The sequence below is a fragment of the Epinephelus lanceolatus genome, chromosome 20 (assembly GCF_041903045.1).
Source record: "Epinephelus lanceolatus isolate andai-2023 chromosome 20, ASM4190304v1, whole genome shotgun sequence".
NCBI classification, from domain to species: domain Eukaryota; kingdom Metazoa; phylum Chordata; class Actinopteri; order Perciformes; family Serranidae; genus Epinephelus; species Epinephelus lanceolatus.
Window position 1 is genome coordinate 2,746,998 of NC_135753.1, and position 22,916 is coordinate 2,769,913.

At 39.6% G+C, this 22,916-nt stretch overlaps 1 protein-coding gene across 3 annotated transcripts; it reads left to right on the forward strand.

Annotated features, from left to right (window-relative positions):
* The first annotated feature begins 283 nt into the window (after window positions 1-283).
* On the forward strand, window positions 284-20,001 carry LOC117264947 (uncharacterized). Of its 3 annotated transcripts, XM_078162511.1 has the most exons (6): window positions 284-781; window positions 7,753-7,865; window positions 13,363-13,607; window positions 16,294-16,446; window positions 17,209-17,443; window positions 18,180-20,001. In XM_078162511.1, exons 3-6 carry the CDS (start codon window positions 13,556-13,558, stop codon window positions 18,748-18,750), a joined length of 1,011 nt encoding a protein of 336 aa, XP_078018637.1. In that variant the 5' UTR covers window positions 284-781; window positions 7,753-7,865; window positions 13,363-13,555; the 3' UTR covers window positions 18,751-20,001. The 3 variants fall into 3 exon arrangements, with proteins under 3 accessions (XP_078018637.1, XP_078018635.1, XP_033495174.1); XM_078162509.1 differs by having other exon boundaries at window positions 329-7,865; XM_033639283.2 differs by lacking the exons at window positions 284-781; window positions 7,753-7,865; window positions 13,363-13,607 and having other exon boundaries at window positions 14,001-16,446.
* The last annotated feature ends 2,915 nt before the right edge of the window (window positions 20,002-22,916 follow it).

The window sequence follows — 22,916 nt, forward strand, 5'->3', positions numbered from 1 at the left end:
CATGCTGGATAATGATGAATGCTAAATATATCATTTAATGCCATTAAAGCAACCCTTACCTTTCTGGAAATTTTACACTTTTCTTTGTTTAGGTTAAAATGCTATTAATACGCTGATGGCACACTAAAATGTAAATGAATTCCACCAGAAATAAAAACTCATCATTATACCATTCTCATATGGTTCTAAGAAAACTCCAACCAATCATTGCATTCGGACCGAATGATTGGTCGGAGTTTTCTCCTGCCCTGTCTGTCTTCCCCACGGGGAGGCCTCCGACAGACGTAACCGCTTGCATAACATCCCCCCCACACCCTCCACCCCTGAGTCTGTGAGACAACAAATACGCTAGAAACAGGGAGGCTTGTGGATATAAACTAGTAACAGGGACGCTTGTGGATATAAACTAGTAACAGGGAGGCTTGTGGATATAAACTAGTAACCTGAGATGACCATGGTATCGCCTGGAGCTGTCCTGAAGGGAAGATGCCGGCCCCAGTGCTGTGACAGGACGCAGGAGCGGGGGAGTGCCGGAGGGGTTAACTCTATGCTAACAGCTAACCCCGTCAAACCAGCTGTTCCCAGCAGCCTTCTGGCGAACGTCCGCTCACTGGACACGAAATGGATTATATCCGACAACGGAGATCCACTAACTGAGGAGTGAGGGACTGTTGCGTCCTTGTGTTCACTGAGACATGGATGAATGGCAACATATAAGACGCCGGTGTTGAGCTAAGGAGGCTAACGCTACACAGAGCAGACAGGGAGGCTGCATCATCTGGTAAGCTCCTGGTGTATACACAAACAATTCATGGTGCTGTGATGTGTCTTTCTTATATGTTGCACAAATTGTTTTTAAAAATGACAAAGAAGTTCAATTCAGTTCATAATGTTATATTACAACACAGCAGAGATATTGGATAAAGCGAGATACCCTACTCAGCTCACTTCCTGATTCAGTGATGTCAGCGCCACGCCCCCGTAGGAGACTTGCAGCAGCTCTGAATGTATTGTCGTCAATGAGGAAAATGAACGTGATCACAATTTATGGTCAATTCTTTCGCCCTGTAGTCACTAAAGTAAATATTGGGTTCATTTTCCACAAGCCACACATCTTACCAACATTCTGACACTAAAGCTGCATTTTTCATCCGCACAGATCAAGAGAAAGTTAACTTTGTTTGAGCCCTGTCCATCTCAGAAAACAAGTTCTCGCGACATCTTGCGTGAGGGCTCTGATTGGAGGGAGCGCTAACCACGCCCACTTAGGAGACAGGAAGAGTAACCGTTTTCTTAACATTGGATAAACCTACGGTGGGGTATCTCCTTTATCCAGTATCTCTGAACACAGCACCCAGTTGCTAATGGCTAACGTTAGCCTACTGTAGCGTAGCCTCTGAAACATTAACGTTATCTTCCCTGTGTGTTTCCACTTACTAGTAACGTTAACGCTACTATCTAACGTTAGCACTGTAACCTTATTCTAAAACCCATCAGTCATCACTGACTCCGGTTGAGTTTTAAAACTCCGGGGTTGCATTTGTAACGTTACACTCGCCCTCCTCTTCCGTGTATCTAACGTTACCATGCCAACGCCTACATCTATCATAGATGTAATGAGGACGTAATGGAGGAGGGGGGAGTAGGCCGTTGGAGGGAGGTGGAGTTGCAGGAGGAGGAGGATGGGACTTTGGAGGGAGGCGGGAGTTGTGGATGTTCAAATTTTTTCTAAGTGCTGTGTGAAATGCAAGAAAGGTAAGGGTTGCTTTAAGGTCAGTATGAAATACATAAATAGCCTATGTCAATAAGATAATTATGTTGATGGAATACATACATGAATGACTTAAGATGTCTATGAAATAAATGAATATGTCTGAAAAAAGTAAATAAAGATTTCTGATAGATAAATAAAGATAACTGAAAAATAAATGTGGCTAGGAAATAGCATGATTATGAAATAAATAAATACAACTAGGAAGTAAATTGGAAAAAAAGGCAGACATACATAAATATGGCTATGAAATTGAAAAAGATGCCTATGGCATAAATACATATTATAAAAATGATTATGTCAATGTAATCATTAAAGGTGGCTATGAAATAAATAAAATACAGATGTCAATGAAATAAATATATATGTCAACTGTATGGAGTAAATAAATAATAAATGATTATATTAATGTAATAATTAAAGATGGCTATGAAATAAACAAATACAGATGTCAATAAAACAAACAAATATGCCTTTGAAGTAAATAAATAGTAGATAAATGATTATGTCAATGTAATAATTAAAGATGCTATGAAATTAATAAATGACTTAATATGTCTATGAAATAAATATGTAAATAAATAAAGATTTCTATGAAATTAATAAAGATAACTTTAAAAGATAAATGTGGCTAGGAAATAAATAAGTAAATATGTCGATTAAATAAACAAAGATGGCTATGAAATAAATAAATACAGATGGCGATAAAATGAATAAATTATATCAATGTTATAATTAAAGATGTAGATGAAATAAATATCTATGAAGTAAATAAAAAATAAATAAATTATTATATTCATGTAATAATTAAAGATGGCTATGAAATAAATAAATACAGATGTCGATAAAATAAATAAATATGCCTATGGAGTAAATAAATAATAAATAAATGATTATGTCAATGTAATAATAAAAGATGCTATGGAATAAGTAGATAAATGACTTAAGATGTCTATGAAATAAATATATAAATAAATAAATAAATAAATAAAGATTTCTGTGAAAATAATAAAGATAACTTAAAATAAATGTGGCTAGGAAATAAATAAATAAATATGGTTATAAAAACAAATAAAGATGCCTATGAAATAAATAAATAAGATTATGAAATAAATAAAAATGATCATCTATTGAGTGGGAAGATGAGCATTTGTGGATGGGATGCCTGATTAGGTATGAATGCAGGTTAAGTTTACTGATTGAAACTTCACAGTGACAAAGTGATAAAGTCTAATTCACTGAGAGTTACCTACTATCCCAAAGTCCTGAGACCTCTGCTGGTAGAGAAACTGCTCCACGGTCTCTAGGTTGTGAGTTCAAACCTTTTCCGCACCTTTTGAAAAAATGAAAAATTTGAATCTCTTTGAGCCTTGGTAAAGCACCTGCCATTAGACTGCAACATCTCTGGTTTGTGTCTGGCTGTACCTCTGTTTCATGTCATACCTGTCCTAAAAAAAAAAAAAAAAAAAAAAAAAAAGTCCCTTCAAGGGATTGGTCACAGCAGCTCTGCACAGGTCAGGTGTATGCAGGGGTGTTTCTGAGATTTAAAACCATTCAGGCCTTAAGGCCCAGACACACCAAACCCACATCAAAGAACTAGCTGTGACGAAGACTGAGTACTGCATCACCACACGTCGCCTGTGTCTGAACACAACGCAAAGACTACAGCTAACAGCCAACTACCAAGGTCGTTCTGTGCCTGTGTGAGAGGAAATAACTCTTCATACCAGCAGACAATATTCGTCATTCAAAAAGGGAAACAGGAAGACCAAAAGATGCTAGTTAGCCAGTTAACATATTAAGAACACAACCCATTTTTGAAAGAATAGAGCATATGTACCATGCACTGGTGAACATGAGGAGGACATCAGTCAATGCACCTAAAATAACGTGACAGTTAGCCACTGTGTACTTTATGTACTATGGCACCTAATTTATATTAAAGTTACAAAAAAAATCCCAGTGTAAATCAGTTGATCTTCACTGAGAATAGAATAAGATTGGAGGTCCACCTGGCACCCTAACGGGTGCCCGCAGCCTATAAGTTTAGTATCACTGCCTTAAACCATGCATGGAGAGATAGGACAGGCTCCATCAGCAGTTGCTGACAGGTTCAGACTCCTCTGAGACATTTCAGCTGAAATATAAGTCACTTCACATTTTAGAAAAGTAAAAAGCATTGATCTGTTGTCCTGAAGGTCAACCAAACATGTCACTGATATCCCTTTCCCACTAAAATAGCTCTGGTTCTTGAACCAGTTCCGGTCAGGACCCTTGGAACCATAGGGCTTTCTAAAGAACCAGTCCACATTTCCACCAGTTTTGAGCAGGTGGGATACAGGCTTGTACATACACGACCTTGTAGCTCACTTCAACACCCAACTTCTTAATGTGCTTGACACTGCGCCCATAAAGATGAAGAAAAAACCTGTGGTGAGACCCGTGCCCTGGCGTACTACTGCTATTTGCAAATTGAAATGTAAATGTTGCAGAGCGGAACGCAAATGGAGAAAACATAAATTGTCTGTCTGCCACAATATATACAAAGAAATTCTCACTACCTACAATAAAGCAGTGCGGGATGAGAGACGTGCCCATTTCTCTAATATTATAACAGCCAACTCAAACAATCCCAGAATATTATTCTCAACCATAAATAGCATAACCACGTACCCTACGACGTAGCGACGTTGTTGATTTAACGCAGGACCATAAATCAGGCTTAAGACTGCAACTGTTAAACCCTTACTCAAAAAACCTAACCTGGATCCCTCCTCTCTCAATAATTACCGCCCAATTTCTAATCTACCTTTCCTAAGTATGGTTTATGAGAAAGTAGTGTTCAAGCAATTAAACGAACACCTGTCAAAAAACAGTATTTGTGAAAATTTCCAATCAGGCTACAGAGAGAACCACAGCACAGAGACAGCTCTTTAAAGTCTTAAACGATCCAACAGTGGGAATATTTCTGCCCTGATCCTCCTCGACCTTAGTGCCACATTCCACACTATTGATCAAAATCTTCTACTCAGCTGTCTTGAGGAATGGGTGGGTCCATCTGGTACAGTTCTTCACTGGTTTCACTCCTATATTTCTGATAGGGCATTTCAGGTCAGAATGTGGGAGCACATATCAGAGACAATTAATGTTGACTATGGTGTGGCCCAAGGCAGTGTCCTAGGACCTTTGTTGTTTTCAATCTATATGTTGCCATTGGGATCTTTCATCCATCAGTTTGGTGTGTCATTTCACAGCTATGCTGATGACACATGAAGACAAGACTGAGATCCTCCTCGGTGGCTCCAAAAGTAAGAGGGACCTGGTTCTCACTAAACTGGGTCATCTAGCCACACAGACACGACCTCGAGTCAGAAACCTTAGTGTCATTTTTGATTGCGATCTAAATTATAAAGCTCATTTTAACTCATTAACCAAAACTGCATTTTATCATTTACACAATATAGCTAAGGTACGACCTCTACTGAGCCAGCAAGATGCTGAGAAGCTTGTCCATGCTTTTGCTTCCAGTTGTCTTGACTATTGTAATGCCTTATACACTGGCCTACCTAAAACTGCAACTGCAAAATTACAAACCATTCAGAATGCTGCTGCCAGGGTTTTAACAAAAACTAAAAAGAGAGACCATATAACTCCTGTTTTACGTAACCTTCACTGGCTCCCAGTATCTTTTAGAATTGATTTTAAAATCCTTCTTCTGGTTTTTAAGGCTCTTAATGGCATTGCCCCTCAACAGATTCCCTATGACCTTATGTCCCTCCACGAACCCTGAGATCCTGCACAGCTGCTCTTTCAGCTGTCCCTAATGCTATTACAAAAACCTTTGGGGATGCTTCTTTTAGCTGCTACGCCCCAAAAATATGGAACACCTTGCCTTTAATATGTTTGTATATATGTATTTTTTTCTTGATTAATTATTGATTGATACATTTATTTATTCTACTCCTGTCTCCTTTCATGAGTGTTGTATAATTGCATGGTTTTATTTCTTTGCTGTTTGTTTCTGCAATCTGAATTGTAAAGAACTTTGTGCTGCATTTTGTGCATGAAAGGTGCTATACAAATAAAGTTCATTCATTCATTAATTCATTCATTTCAATAAAGGTCATGTCATCAGTGGAGGGCGTTGCACCAAGCACAATGAGAGTAAACAGTAGTTGCAAAAAACATGTATCACATAGATTACCTTCGAACTTTTGTCTTGTTATTATAAATATTTGTTTTTAGGGTCATTCCTACTATTCGGTGCCATTTCAGCCTGGTTTACTTTATCAAAAAAAAGTTAAATTTTCCATATTTTATTATTTTATCTGAATGAGGACTTATTAAACTACTTATTAAACTACTACTTAAACACTTGTGAGATGTCTGCAAAGGTGAAAGCTTCAGTATAGATGTTCCTGGGTCAGAGTAAATTACACAGCATAAATCAGAGACTTAATTCCAGCCTAACAAAACTGAACATTTTTAAAGTGAATATCCTTTTGGAATTGTACAGTTGGAGCCCAGAAACTTAAAACCATATCACAACACATCTGAACATGACCTGTGCCAAGAGTGATGCCATTGAAGTGTAGTACCACTATTGAGCCATTAGATGGAGACACAGATAGTGTAATGGAAGGGTGGGGGACAATAGGCTCAGAGGCAGGCTTCCTGCTGTTTCCTCCACATGCAATGCAAAGGAAAAGAAACAGGTGGAATATACTCAGAAACAGACTCATAATGACCCTCAGACATTGGATTATCCATTAGACTATTCATTAGTTTATGTTTTTCTTCCTCGGCTGCTAGTTAACTGAGTTTTCTTTGTAGTGATGAGACGCAGACCGTTTGAATCTGTGGAGTCTCAGCTGTTGTATGGCATGTTTTTGCATCATGCAAGTTGCTTGGTGATGAAACTGTGTTTCAATCAGGTAAAAATGGTTATCATGAGCTTTAGTCGAGCATCTTCCCGCTAAGTGGATATGCAATAGATAGATAGATAGATAGATAGATAGATAGAAAGAAAGAAAGAAAGAACTTTATTCATTCCCGAAGGGCAATTCAACAAGGTGGCTTTTTGGAAAACATGTCCTCTTAAGGTAGGTTTGCAGGATGTGCAGCTGCTCCTGGTACATGGATTTGTGTTTCCTAGGACAGCAAAGGAATGACCTGCCCTAATATCTTTCTCTGAACTGGTAAGTGATTGTTGTTTTCAGTGGTTGGGTTGCTTAGGTTTGGGCAAAGGGAATTATATTGGTTAGAGTTAACTTAAGAATGTCAAGGTAAGCCAACTGGCAGCAGAGTTAAGGGGTGAGAGACTTTAATTGTTCAATTAAATTCACAACAGGCTTTTCACAATAAGAGACACCTTTATGAAACAATCCTCTGAGAGTCAGTACAGGTGAGGTTTGGACCCTCAACCTTCAGAATGTGGAGCAGTTTCTTTACCAGCCACACTCTTAGGACTATGAAAAGTGATGTTAACTTTTCATTTAAGCTGAAGGTCCAGGGGGTTGCTCTACATTTGTGGGTCTTATATCAGGTTTCAGGGTTTTTAATGGATAAATAAATGGATAAGAATTTTTAGTTTTTTTTTTATCTTTAGTTAGTTATTCATTTATTTATTCATTCATTTTCCATAACCGCTTATCCTGTTAGGGGTCACAGGGGTTCTGGAGCCTATCCCAGCTGACACTGTGCAAAAGGCGGGGTACAGCCTGTTTTTTTTCCTCTTGCTTTCTTATTGAAAGAGCTGCATGATTTAAGGGTTTTTCTGGAGTGACAGAAGGAAAAAAACAAATTGTACAGGAATGATTTGAACCCACAATCTTAAGACTGTAGAGTAGTTTCTCTACCAGCTGAACTCTGTGGACTCTCTAAGATAAAGTGACTCTAACAGAGAAGAATTAAACTTTGTTAGTTTGTCAGTGTCAACAAATTTCAGTGTTTAAACTTTGTTTCTTTGCCGGTTGATGAAGTGTCTGCAGCTTCAGTCTGATCCCCTTTCCCTCTGGTTCTTCACCCTGGAGATGTTCCAGCGGTGAAGGACACCAACAGGAGACCAGGAGACATGGGTTCAAACTCGTCTCAGGTACGCCACACAGAAGTGAGTGTGATGAATCAATGTGAGAGTTGATTTTTTTGGTAGATAGATAGATAGATAGATAGATAGATAGATAGATAGATAGATAAAGCCCGTTTCCACCGCAGGAACCTTGGGGTAATTTTACGGGGCCGGGGCCGTTGGTGCGTGTCTCCACCGCAGGAACCACCCCCGAAGGACAGAGTTCCAGAACTTTTACGGGGGCTAAACAAGTCCCTGCCTCGGAGTAGGTACTCAGAATGGCCCTGAAAGACTCCTGGCTGGGGCTTGGGATTTACTTGGTGCTGATTGGATATACTCAAGGAGGGATGTGATGTCAACAGAAAGCAACAAAATAGCCGGCATTTTTAAAACTCAGCAGACGTGTAAAAAAACTCACTAAATGGCCCATGAAAAAAATATTTTTTCCAGCGGATATCTTAGTTACAACATGTTTGAGCTAGCAAAGCAGTTTTGTGTTGATATGTGTGGTATGTATTCAGTTTTGGGAAATCACGATGTCTAGAAAGCATCAGTGGCTGCCGCTGACAGGGACAGCTAACAGCAGCAAAGCTAACATCGGACGTCATCTGTTAAAAGCCTCCCGTTGTCAGATACAACATGAAACTACTCCAGTTAGCTCAATCATGTTGTAACTAAGACATCCGCTGGAAAAAATATTTTTTCTCACGGGCCATTTGGTGAGTTATTACAGACACCGCTAAGGGTTAACAGCTAACGGCGTCCCTACGTCGCCCCGGTAAATGGTCGCGCAACGATTACGTCACATCCAGAGCCCGTAACTTTACAGGAACCTTCCTCATACTCCACTCTCAGTGGAGACACGGTGGTTGAGAGGGCCGAGCGAGAGGACGTTCCTGTAGTAGTTCCTGCCCCCCAAATAGTACCAGGAACTTCTTCAGTGGAAACGGGCCTATAGATAGATAGATAGATGGATAGACAGACAAAATTTTTAAATATACATGACAGACTGATCAATAAGACAGACTCCATATACGATTTTTAAAGAGGATTAAGTACAAAGAGGATTAAGTACACAAGAAAGCCAAAGGCTTATTTCCATTGTGGTCCTCAATTTCAGTCCAAGGTAGTAGATTGACCAAGGAAAGTGTCAAGCAAGAGTTGCGTTTGTTTTGCGTCAATTTCAGCTTGCGAATTTCTGAATTTCAACTTGCAAATTTCCATTGAGGACCAACAAGGAGGAAAAAGTGAACATGTAAGTCGAACTGAGATCAGGGGTTCGAGCGAGCTAGATTAGCTAACTAAAACAAATATTTTTTATGCTTTTATTCTAACTATTTTCTTACTCAGTGAGTGAAAAATCTGTTTTTCTACTGTAACTGGCAAAACTGATCTGATCAGGCTGATTTTCTGCTGTGGACTCAGTAGTGGGGTGAAGCTCCTGTGGACTGCCCAACAAAGTCTTGACATTTGTGTTACAAGAGAAAAGGCCTGTGTTACAACCGTTCCCCAATACTTTCATCCCTGCTCTCTCTGGGCTGAAAAAATATTTCAAAGGAGCTACAGAATAGAAAATAACTGGTCCAGCCACGGGGTCCGGATTTCTCTGTAGTTGTTAGTTCAAGTCCACATAGTTTAATATATTCAGCATCAGACTTGCAATTGGCCATGCCTTTGAGCTAGTTTGCTGTTGTCTCTCAATGCCTCTCAAAGTCAAGGATGCTTCCTTGGTGGGATGCGTCATTCCAAGTCAGGTCCTACAGAGGCTAGGCAAGACTCCTTTCTAGTATTCAGTGAACACACATTGGAACAGGCTACCGAGTGCCAAAGTGTGTGTCACTAAAGAGGCCCTGCCTTTAATTCCAGCAAATTGTGTGGAAAGAATTGTGGGTGCTTTATGTCTGCTGAGGATACACACATGTATCCTTGAAAATTCTCTTAAGGAATGACTCAGTCCTTGGTAGAAGTCAAAGGAACCTTGACATTGGAACAGTCCTTTGACGGTATTCGATGATATAACCTCCTTGAATTTCCATCATTTAAAGGTAGGGTCTAGAGGATTTTCCATTTGCTGTTTGTAAACACACATTCAAATTTGGCCCCTCCTATCAGGCTCAACTCTCCCGGGTGTACAGAGCCCGGAGGTACGGAAGAAGGCTTCACAGAAGAGGTTCAGGCAAGGCTCGCGCTGGTGCACGCTTGGACATGCTCGGGCACGGCACCTGCGCTCTCTCATTGGCTGGGGAAATCTCCGCCCAGAAGTGGTCCGAGCTCACAAAAACATCAAAATACAGTTAAAGGGCAGGAGCTCTGCAAACAGAGTCACCACCACATATGAGTAGAAGCCCATAGGGGATGATTAAGCAGGATTTCATTTGTATATGTCTATATTTTGTTTTGTTTGAAAATCCTCCAGATCCTACCTTTAAGGATCCTTCCTTGACCCTGAGAAGCACCATCTGTCAAGTAGCTGTCCATTCGTCACTCACTCTACAGCAGGAAAACATGTTTGTTTCATTCTGTTCTGATATTTTGTTCTGACATTTGTTCAAGGCTAAGTTGACTTGTTAACCACAGAACCGGTCCTAGCCGGTTGACGTCCTTGCAGCCTCATGTACTGTCTTATCAGTTTCCTCCCTAACTTGTCTATAAAGGAGTCCCAACAAGGATACCTTTTATCTACACTCTGCAGACTGCCTGCCACTCTGTATGATTGTCTGACCCAGGGGCAATTCTAGGATCAGAGGTTTAGGGGTGCTGAGCACCCAGAGAGCTGCCCGGCCAGGCAAGATAAATTTCACTGTTTTGTACATTTTAACTCAATTTCATTCCCACATTTGTGAAAGAAAAACACAACACTTTTTGGGAAAGTCTGTGACTAAACCATCAAATCTGATAGAGGTTATTTAAATGCTGAGCCACAGCAAAAGAGGAATGGATTGGAATCATAAAAGAAACATATCGTAACCCTAATTTCTGGGGGAAGACAACTCATTTTGATACAGCAGCTCCTCAACATACACACAAACAGTATGTATGTTTCTGGAGTAAACCAGCCCCCTATAGTGAGTACCAAAAATGGACCTTGGACTTATTTTTTGGACTTTTATTTGAAATGCAATGCACAACATGTAACATTAACACATTAACAGTAATTGACTTTTCCAATGTTTGTCTCTGCCTTTTTCTTTCTTGTCTGTATTATATAATAAAAATACATGAATAAAAATAGAAAAGAAAAGAAAAGAAAAGTGCTTGAAATCTACAAAATAATAATAATAACATAAAAGAGAGGCAACCCTGCCTATGGTACAATGTATGCACACACACACACACACACACACACACACACACACACACACAATAGTGTTATAATGTTAATGGGCATCCAGTCAGTTAGCTAGTCAGTAGCACCTTGGCTTTATTTTTGTTGTTAAAATATTACGTTTCAACCAAGTACTGTATGGTTTTGACACTTTTCTAGGTTGTTAAAAAAGGACATACAGTAAAAATGTTTTTAAAAAAATCTCAAATTTTAGGGGTGCTGGGATTCAATTTAGGGGTTAGACTCTCACATGCTCATGCATATATTTTTGGAAACCACAACTGCCTTAAAGGACCTGATTTTTTTAAATTTAAATGTAAGTTGGAGATCATGTAAATAAATTATGATTTGCCCTTTAGGTAAGGTAAGCGATAAACCACGTCCATGGGTGACAGGTAACAACAAGATCAACAGGTCACCATTCACTCGACATTCAGACATTAGGGCAAACTTTCAGTGGAGAAAACCTGATGCAGTGCTATAGAGGCTGTGCTACATACTACTAAACTTTCTACGCACCGCTGGTCTCTATTAATCACACAGGCTGAGTCCACCACTAAGTGACAACAACATTTCAGCAGGGTAACTGTTGTCTGGTAGTTAGTTTCCTTCAACACAGCTCAAACAGTCAGTGATATCAAACAAACTGCTGCCTGGAATCTGCTCTCTCACTGTTACATAATCAATTTCAATCAATTTTCAATTTTATTTATAAAGCCCAATATCACAAATCACAATTTGCCTCACAGGGCTTTACAGCATACGACATCCCTCTGTCCTTAAGACCCTCACAGCGGATAAGGAAAAACTCCCCAAAAAAAAACCCTTTAACGGGGAAAAAAAAACGGTAGAAACCTCAGGAAGAGCAACTGAGGAGGGATCCCTCTTCCAGGACGGACAGACGTGCAATAGATGTCGTACAGAACAGATCAGCATAATAAATTAACAGTAATCCATATGACACAATGAGACAGAGAGAGAGAGAGAGAGAGAGAGAGAGAGAGAGAGAGAGAGAGAGAGAGAGAGAGAGAGAGATGCAGGTAATGACAGTAGCTTACAACAACATTAATGAAAGTAATAATATTATAGTTATAGTTCTGGCTACTGTGGTACAATATGTTGAAAGTAAGTATTAATATCTGGCAGTATACATGTGTGACAATAATCATATGTGTATAATAACAGTAGAAGTATGACTAATGACTAATGATGGCAGCAGCAGCAGGAGGCATCTGGCAGGACCACGGCAGCAGCACAACCACACATGTCACACTGTCCAGGCACCGCTGCGGTATGAGTTATTCTGAGAGACAGTGGAGCACAAAGGCTCCGGAGAAGAAGCTGAGTTAGTGACATCCAGAATGGCCGAGTTAGCAAGATGCAGTAATAGGATGAGAGTGAGAGAGAGAGAGAGAGAGAGAGGGAGAGAGAGGGAGCCCGGTGTATTATAGGGGGTCCTCCGGCAGACTAGGCCTAAGTCAGCCTAACTAGGGGCTGGTACAGGGCAAGCCTGAGCCAGCCCTAACTATAAGCTTTATCAAAGAGGAAAGTCTTAAGTCTAGTCTTAAATGTGGAGACGGTGTCTGCCTCCCGGACCGTAACAAGAAGATGATTCCACAGGAGAGGAGCCTGATAGCTGAAGGCTCTGGCTCCTGATCTGCTTTTGGAGACTTTAGGGACCACGAGTAACCCTGCGTTCTCAGAGCGCAGTGTTCTGGTGGGATAATAAGGCACTATGAGCTCTCTAAGATATGACGGAGCTTGACCATTTAGAGCTTTATAAGTTAACAGTAGGATTTTAAATTCAATTCTGGATTTTACAGGGAGCCAGTGCAGAGAAGCTAAAACAGGAGAAATATGATCTCGTTTCTTAGTTCCTGTTAGTACACGAGCTGCTGCATTCTGAATTAGCTGGAGAGTTTTTAAGGACTTAATCCTGTTTAACATCACTTCACTCTGAATAGTAATGAACACAGCGTTTGTTCTTCACTCATGTCAAACACGCTCATGTTTATTGTGTGAACAGAAAGGTCAACACTTTGTCCTTCACTGTTTACACATGAATCAAAGTCAGAGCATAATATGTGTGTATGTGTGCTTTCATCAGTCCAGCTTCCTGCCTCACCAGGTAACACAGCACAGACATCATTCCTCCTTCCACTGCTCAACACTCATTATTTAACGTTTTTTATTTTGCAGTTTTCACAAAATCTGGACCTGGATTTGATGGATTTAATGAGCAGGTTTGGATTGTCTGAGCTTCCTGAAGGGGTTTTATATGTACCATAAGTCCCCATGCTGCAGGAGGTGCATGCTGGTTCCACTGACGGGGGAATAAAACATCAAACAAAAAAACATCTGCAGCAGGTGTTTTTCTGCTGAGGCCAACAGGATGTCCTGCTCCTGCTGCTGCTGTGTGAGTCCCAGCAGAGAGCTGCTGGACGGTAAAATAACAAACACATCACACACACCTTCTGTGGGACTCAGTCATGATGTACCTTAGCAGGGATAGTGTTCCATTAACACGACTGTGACATGATTGTTAGAAAACAACATGTTGGCAGCTCTGTTTTATTATTACTGTTCCTTTATGTTTATAAAAACAAAAACAAAACTGCAGTAAAAGTTCCTAAATGTGTCAAATAATTAACTTCATTCTTTCAGTCCTGGGTAAAATCTCACAGATTGAAATCATTCCACAGATTGTCAAATCAGTTGTGATCATTAGAAATAAAACAAATTCATCCAGTGATAAATCAAACTTTGTGTATATTTTATTACATATTTTACCTCGTAGAATACATTTTAAATGCAGGGCTTTTAAAGTAGTATTTTGGAGTAGAGTACTAAAAACTCTACACTCAAGTAAAAGTATAATTACTCTCCTAAAATGACTCAAGTAACAGTTGAATGAAAATTATCATTTGAGAAACCTACTCAAGCAAATGTAAAATAATTTCTTCAAAAGTTGTTTTTTAGAGTAACCAGGCCTGTGCAAAATACTGAAAAAATAATACAAAAATAACCCTAACCCCTTTTGATGATGATGAATGAATACAAAGGCCAATAGACCACTAGCTACAAGATAAGTTAATGTTATTATACTTACCAACCTTACCTTTGTGACTTGCAGTGTGTCTCAAATCACATACTTCTGTTCTAACCACTTAATATTTTGAGTGCACAAGTGCACTGAGTGCATTCATGCTGCATAGTACAGGAAAATGCAGTGTACTACTGGTGCAGTCAAAATAGACACTTCTCACGCTCAGCGATCGCCATCTTTGTGACAAAGCAGAAGCTACATCACAAACTTCTCAAATCTTGACATGGTGGCTGGGGACAACAAGGAGCCTGTTAGTTATACATGTTTTTTGCACTGGGTACCAGTAGGCTACTGTTGTTGATTAGAAGCAGTCAGTAATGTTTGTTGGGTCTGTAATGATTCAGTACTGCCAACAATAATGCGAGTACTAGCTAGCTAACTTGCTCCTAGGTACTGCAGCAATGTGGCATCAGTTTGGTTTATGTGTGGGCAGAGATAGCGGTCAAATGTTGGCGATAATGCTGCATTGTCCGTTTGCAATTTGCTGTTTAAAAAGAATATGATAAGGAAGAAGAGGCGGTTAAAAAAAAGAAGACGCTGTCGTCACTTTAGGTAAGTGCAAAACAGCATGCATGATTTGAGACAACACTACCTTACTGAATTTAGTGCCACTGCAGATAGTGTACTACATTGAAGTGTACTAACGGAAGTATGCGATTTGAGACACATTCGTGGGTGACATTCACCTTTAGCTGCAGCTGTCGGTGGCTCTGTGTGTGTGTGTGTGTGTGTGTGTGTGTGTGTGTGTGAGTGTGTGTGTGTGTGTGTGTGTCTGCAGCCACTTTCACTTTCATAACGTCAGGAGGGTGTTTTTCTTCACTCGCTTAAGAAAACACCTTCAGTTACACTTTATGTGTGAATAGCTCTGTCATCTGAAGTAGAGGTGCTCCTTGCATGTTCTACACTCAATCCCTGCTGTTGGAGTAGACTTGTAATGTAGTAGTGATGATCAAGGGGATTACTGTTTCAAAAATATATTTGAGTAGAGAGCAGTAGCATAGTTTAAAAAAGAAACATGAAAAGTACTCATTCTTCAGGAAAAAAAAAAAAATGTATGTGTGTTTCTTGTAACAGGTTACTACCCGCCCCTGATTATGTGCAATAACTAAATAGACAAAATATAAAGATACTGAATATGAAATAGAATAAAATAAAACCAATGAGAACAAAGACTAAAGTTAGGACATAATGTTATGGTATGAGATTATGATATGAAAAAAATATGGGCACAATATGATAACTATCACAATATCACGACATCACAGATCGGAATTTTTATTATTATCAGTCAGAATGACCCTAAAACAGTTTTTAGTTGAACAAATGTTTCATTTCTATAACTGAAAATTGAAAACATTTTTTATGGAAGTATGTGCAAAAAGTCTCCCTTTTGACATAACAATGATAACCATCAGTTTTCATATCATGGTTTACCTTGAAACCAGTATAATGCTGTAACCCTCATACTGAATACACACAGTGCAGTGATAGCAACAAACATGACACTCAACGCTGTGCATTTCTGGCATTGTGCACATTTGGTTTTTTCATATTATTTATAACATTAATTGTTAATATCTCTTATTAATAGCTCTCTTTAACACTTCATAATACTGCAGCTGCAGCATCTTATTATCAAATATATTATTTAATAATATATAACTTCAACTAGTTATTATTTTTAACATTTTTAATTCATTTTGTTTTATAGAAAATAATTATCATAAAATACAAAACAAGGAACCATTTGATGGCATTTACTAACCAAAAACAGAAATGTCTAAATGTTTTACAAGAACGAGTCAAAAAGTATAATAATAAAAATTCAATAAAAATCTAAAATGTAATAAATTTTATATCATGTTTTTTTCTTGATGTATAATCATTTAAAGTTGTATAAATCAAACTCACAGCAGTTAAAACAAAGTCATGTGTTTGCGTGTTGGTCCCTGGTGTTGTCATGGAGCTGTGGGCGTGCAGATGTGTGCAGGTCAAAGGTCATTGTGTGCACGTGTCTCCTGCAGGTGTCAGGAAGAAGGAGCGGCTCATGAGACTGCAGCAAGAGGAGGAAGAGGAAGAGAGCAGAAGGAGCATGGACATCTCTCTGCTCAGAGAACAGTACAGGTGCACCAGAGAGACACAGAAGAGACACACTCAGGTGCTCCTGTTTAGGACAGGTTAGCTGAAGCTTGTGTTTGTTTACCTGCGGAGACACGTGACTCATGCATCGTGCTGGGAAAATAAAGTTTTAGAGAATAGAAGAAAATGTGCAAATTTGTGGTGAAAAAGTTTAGTTTAATGGAGAGAATTTTATTTATTATTTCATTATTATATTTATTATTTTCATAGACATTTGCATTTTGATAGAGGCATAGACATTATTTCATATATTGCATTTATTTATTTTGTGTTTATCTTTATTTCATAAACATATTTATTTATGTAATACATATTTTATTTAATAATTGTTGGTTTTTTCATAGATGTCTTTATTTATTTAGTAGACAAATTTATTTTACAGACATAGTTATTCACTTAGTAGACCTCAATGATTTATTTCACAGACATATTTATTTTAATAATAATTATTCATTTCATACACCATTTGTCATTTATTTATTTCATGAAGATCTTTATTTCTTTAATAAATGTCTTAATTTCACTGACCACATTTATGGATTTGATAGACAAATATTTTTTTCATAGACCTCTTTATTTATTATTTATTTATTTCACAGACATATTTATTTTTTCAAAGATGTCATTATTTATTTAGTAGACTTTTTTATTTTTATTGACATATTTATTTTAGAGAGATATTTATCTATTTCACAGACATTCTTATTTATGTAACATTAACTTAAATGGCATTCCCTAAGTTTAATCTCTCTCTCTCTGTCTTTAAACGTGATCATATTTTATGAAATTCTCCCTCTCAGTATCGGAAGAACTGTCCAAGGCTGTCAGCATCATCCCTGTCCCTCAAGGTTTGATGTCACCGTGGGAACCAAACAGCAGCTCGCCACCGCCAGCTGTAACCTTTAACCCTGACCCTACAACCTGCGACCCCTGGCATGTCCACCTGGGCCTCCACCAGCACTGCTGTCCCCGTGTCACCGCACAGCAGCTCATAGCTTCTTCCCCGGAAACAACAAACACCAACAGTTCCTCCCAGTCAGTCGAGGCATAGCTGCAGACACAATTTTGTTTGTAGCATACACGACACATCCCTACAAACCATGCACACCACTAGAACAAGACAAACCCACCAACACGACAGTTATCTGAACCCTGCTTCAGTGCTACAATGTAGCAAAAATCTAAAGCTAAATGTAGCAAAAATCCACTTTATAATTCATAATACATGAAGACGTGATTCACTGTATCAGTAACAAGATGTAATGTCAGCTAATAGCAAACTTACCATTAACATAATTTACATAATTCTTACCCTAACCTTAACCACCTCTCCTTTAATATAATACTTCATAGCCAACATTAGCTAATAGCTAACTTAGCATTAGTATAAGTAACGAGCTGTAGCCTGCCATTACCCTTATCCTAACCTTAACTGCCTCTCTTTCTATGTAATACTTCATACCTAACGTTAGCTAATCGCTAGCTATACACCTTTTTTTTTTTTTTTTTTTACAAAACTACTTACTGTTCAAAGAAGATGTTTAGTTTTTATATACTATTCAGGTCCTTCTAATCTTAAATAGCAAGGAGAAATTAAAATGCATACCAAACAAAAGCTGGGGTCTCAGGAGGTCCGGGTAAAGTTAATTAATGTATGCACCATGTGTCTCATGGATCTATGAAGTTTACATTTAACCCACAGCTGAAAAGAAGAAATAAGACAGAAGATATCTTGACTGACAGTTTCCTCCATGTTGTCTTTGTTTCACAGACATTCATCATCTTCCTGTGAGTCTGTCAGCAGAAAACTCTTTGTGGATTTGACATCTGATTCTCCCTGTAGCTCCATCTGCAGCACCAAAGAAGAAGTTCCCTCTGACACGTCAAGAGTAGACACAGAGAATATGGATCCTGTCCAACTTCATGTCTCTGGTTCACTCGACGCTGCAGAGCAACATTCCAGAGATGGATCCAAAGAGGAGCATTCTGCTGGCTCCTTCAGTGATCCTTGGGAGTTTTCAGCCACCGGCTCTGATGAAAGCTCCACCCCCATCGCCTCCATCAGCTACTCCCCGAGCAGCTCCATCACCAGCCTGCATGAGGACTTGAAGGAGCACCAGTCTGCTGATAGAACAACCGGTAACGTCGTCCCACAGACTGGCAGCACCTCATCCGCTTGGAGGGGCTCCAGGAAGTTTTCGGCCCCAGCCCTCAGGTTTGCCAGGCAGTTTAGTGTAGGAGGGGTGGGGTCCTCTGCCGAGGTCCACCACCCGTTTCCCAATAGGAAGACCCCAAGGATCTCTGAGGCTGCCCGGAGGCTGGGGATGTACTCATCCTTCTGAGAGTCTCGTCGAGTCCACGTCGAACAGCCAGTCCTTGTTATGGTGTCCCTTTGCTCTTAAGTGTTCATTTATCATCAAAAACTAATGGGAAATAATGAAAATATGGCTGATATTAACAAATAGCAGTCAATAAATGTAATTATGTCATCAGTGACAAAATTGGATTTGAGTTATGTTAATTTGCAACAGAGGCGGTCATTTCCCAGTCTGGATTCAGGCCCCATCACAGCACAGAGACTGCTCTTATAAAGGTTTTAAATGACATTCATCTCAGCAAAGATTCTTGTAAAGTATCTTTTCTTGTGTTACTGGACCTTACTGCAGGGGCGGATCTACTGGGGTGGCATAGGGTGGCGGCTGCCACCACTAAAAAATGCCTTGCCACCCCACCTGCACCAAGTTTTAGACTATCTCATTTTTAAAAAATGTGTATACATATATATCAGGGTTTATCAGGGTTTTCCCAGCCTATCTAAGACAAAGGCAGGCCGCCTGGCTGTTTTTGGCCGCCGCCTTGGTTAAAGCGTGTGTGTGTGCATGGGGGCATTCAGATGTAATGTCTTTTGCACGCACAAACCCATTACTTTCAATGTAGATGCGCGTCATGCACGCTCACAACCCAAAGTGACGCCGTAGCGGCACGCATTCGGTGCACTTGTAACTGGCTGAGAGAAAATATCTATAGCATAAACTTGACTTTGAGGTTAATTTTCACAGCAATTTCACTACTACTATTCCTAATTCTATTTCAAAATTTTGCTTTGCACATATTTTTTTAATCTTTATTGCCACAATAGAAACAGCAGGGTCAGGGAGGAGAAAGTGGACCAGAGCTTTGTAAATGTCAAAAATGAAATTAAATGGCCTAGGTCTAGGCACTTTTAGATTTGCATAGTCTAAAGATTTATCATGAAATGCTCTTTAGACTACAATAATACACAAAATATATTATTATTCTCAGAATAATATTTTAGCTGGATCTTAATCAGAATATATTCAACCATTTCAACCATGAATTTTGCTTTAAATCCAAAATGGGTCTTGTGTCTATAAGGTAATAGGCTATGCCACATAGACAAGTCCTAGTTCAGTCACTCTGAGCTGAATGCAGGTTCACTTGTGAAGGCCCTGCAAGTCAGGGTGGCTTTGAATGAATGTAGGTATTGCCCATCTCCAGAATGCTACCCCTAAACCCACCAGAATGCAGGAAATCAAATCTACCACATCCAAAATTTTCTGGTAGAGGACCCCCAGACACCCGCTATACCACCATTGTCTCTCTGTATGGTATTTGCATGTAAGGTATTAGGCCCTATCCATCTCCAGCAGGCGCCCCAAAAATCCAGCATCGCATCTACCAAATCAGTTGACAAACAAACATTTTATGTGTCGGCTTAAACAACAAAATTGTGGTCGGTCCTGCTGAATCTCACTCCAAGGTTTTTTTAAAAATTGGCAGCCCTGTGAAGGAAGCCCATATGTGGAAAAACGTCGCCTCCGAGATGTAGAATCTGAATTTTAGAAGAGAAACACATTTCGGGACCGCTGACTTGTATCATCATAACAGACATGTCCTGTGATTTTCAGCCTCCTTTCATATTTAATAGAGGGGGGACAATACGTGACAGTAATATTCTCAGCTGTCAGGATGTGCCTGCTGTAAAGGGTAAATATAATCATAGAAGGCTGAAAATCACAGGACATGTCTGTTTTGATTTAGTCTCACCACCAGACAATCAGAGATCTCCGCCTTCTGATAGTCTGGGGACACTCCTTTCTAAAGTGTGTTTAATACACTGGAGAAAACGGTCGGCAACAAAGCAACGCCTCTTGCATTTTTTAAAAGGACACGCCCTCCCGGAAATGTGCGCTCCCCCTTTTCTCGTCCGCAGGGAAACAAACACACAGAGAGCTTGAAAATGGATGCCGAGAGATTTAACTCTGTGTGCTCAGTCCACAAGATTGTGGAAATGAAGGACTTACAGCGACTTTGTTTAAAACTTTTAACGTAGTTGGACTATGTTTACAAGTACAAGAGTTCAGCAAGCCACCAAAGGACCGCCCTGCGGATTTACTATTGGTTCTGCAATGTAGGGAGTTTTTTTAAACTCTGAAATTGTATCCGCCCATCTAAACACAAAATCAGGGAGAAAGACATCAGTCTTTAGTTAAGCAAAGCGTCTAACTTGTGAGTCTAGTTCTGATTGTACAAGTCAGCAATGTAAAGCTCAAGCATGTGGGGGCCTCCTTTCATATTTAATAGAGGGAGGGACCGTATCTAAAAGTACAGCTGTCACAGGCCTTGGCCACCTTGGTCTCGAAAAACAAAAAATACATACATATGTATGTATATATATACAGTACAGGCCAAAAGTTTGGACACACCTTCTCATTCAATGCGTTTTCTTTATTTTCATGACTATTTACATTGTAGATTCTCACTGAAGGCATCAAAACTATGAATGAACACATGTGGAGTTATGTACTTAACAAAAAAAGGTGAAATAACTGAAAACATGTTTTATATTCTAGTTTCTTCAAAATAGCCACCCTTTGCTCTGATTACTGCTTTGCACACTCTTGGCATTCTCTCGATGAGCTTCAAGAGGTAGTCACCTGAAATGGTTTCCACTTCACAGGTGTGCCTTATCAGGGTCAATTAGTGGAATTTCTTGCTTTATCAATAGGGTTGGGACAACTGTTAAAATTCATATTATGGCAAGAACCAATCAACTAACTAAAGAAAAATGAGTGGCCATCATTACTTTAAGAAATGAAGGTCAGTCAGTCCGGAAAATTGCAAAAACTTTAAATGTGTCCCCAAGTGGAGTCGCAAAAACCATCAAGCGCTACAACGAAACTGGCACACATGAGGACCGACCCAGGAAAGGAAGACCAAGAGTCACCTCTGCTTCTGAGGATAAGTTCATCCGAGTCACCAGCCTCAGAAATCGCAAGTTAACAGCAGCTCAGATCAGAGACCAGATGAATGCCACACAGAGTTCTAGCAGCAGACCCATCTCTAGAACAACTGTTAAGAGGAGACTGCGCCAATCAGGCCTTCATGGTCAAATAGCTGCTAGGAAACCACTGCTAAGGAGAGGCAACAAGCAGAAGAGATTTGTTTGGGCCAAGAAACACAAGGAATGGACATTAGACCAGTGGAAATCTGTGCTTTGGTCTGATGAGTCCAAATTTGAGATCTTTGGTTCCAACCGCCGTGTCTTTGTGAGACGCAGAAAAGGTGAACGGATGGATTCCACATGCCTGGTTCCCACTGTGAAGCATGGAGGAGGAGGTGTGATGGTGTGGGGGTGTTTTGCTGGTGACACTGTTGGGGATTTATTCAAAATTGAAGGCACACTGAACCAGCATGGCTACCACAGCATCCTGCAGCGACATGCCATCCCATCCGGTTTGCGTTTAGTTGGACGATCATTTATTTTTCAACAGGACAATGACCCCAAACACACCTCCAGGCTGTGTAAGGGCTATTTGACCAAGAAGGAGAGTGATGGAGTGCTGCGGCAGATGACCTGGCCTCCACAGTCACCGGACCTGAACCCAATCGAGATGGTTTGGGGTGAGCTGGACTGCAGAGTGAAGGCAAAGGGGCCAACAAGTGCTAAACACCTCTGGGAACTCCTTCAAGACTGTTGGAAAACCATTTCAGGTGACTACCTCTTGAAGCTCATGGAGAGAATGCCAAGAGTGTGCAAAGCAGTAATCAGAGCAAAGGGTGGCTATTTTGAAGAAACTAGAATATAAAACATGTTTTCAGTTATTTCACCTTTTTTTGTTAAGTACATAACTCCACATGTGTTCATTCATAGTTTTGATGCCTTCAGTGAGAATCTACAATGTAAATAGTCATGAAAATAAAGAAAACGCATTGAATGAGAAGGTGTGTCCAAACTTTTGGCCTGTACTGTATATACCTTTTAATTTAAGAATGTCCTGTATCTAAAAAAAATTGTATACCCAAGGAAGACTTTCATGAGAAGAAATGTGTTTATGTAGTTGAAAACTTTGCATTAAAATGATCAGATGTACATTAATAATGATCAGTCAGATATTAACAGAATTTCATTTCGTACTGAACATAAATTTCTGCTCTCTTATGAAGACTCAAAGTTTCATTATCCCTTATTGTATTTTATTTCACT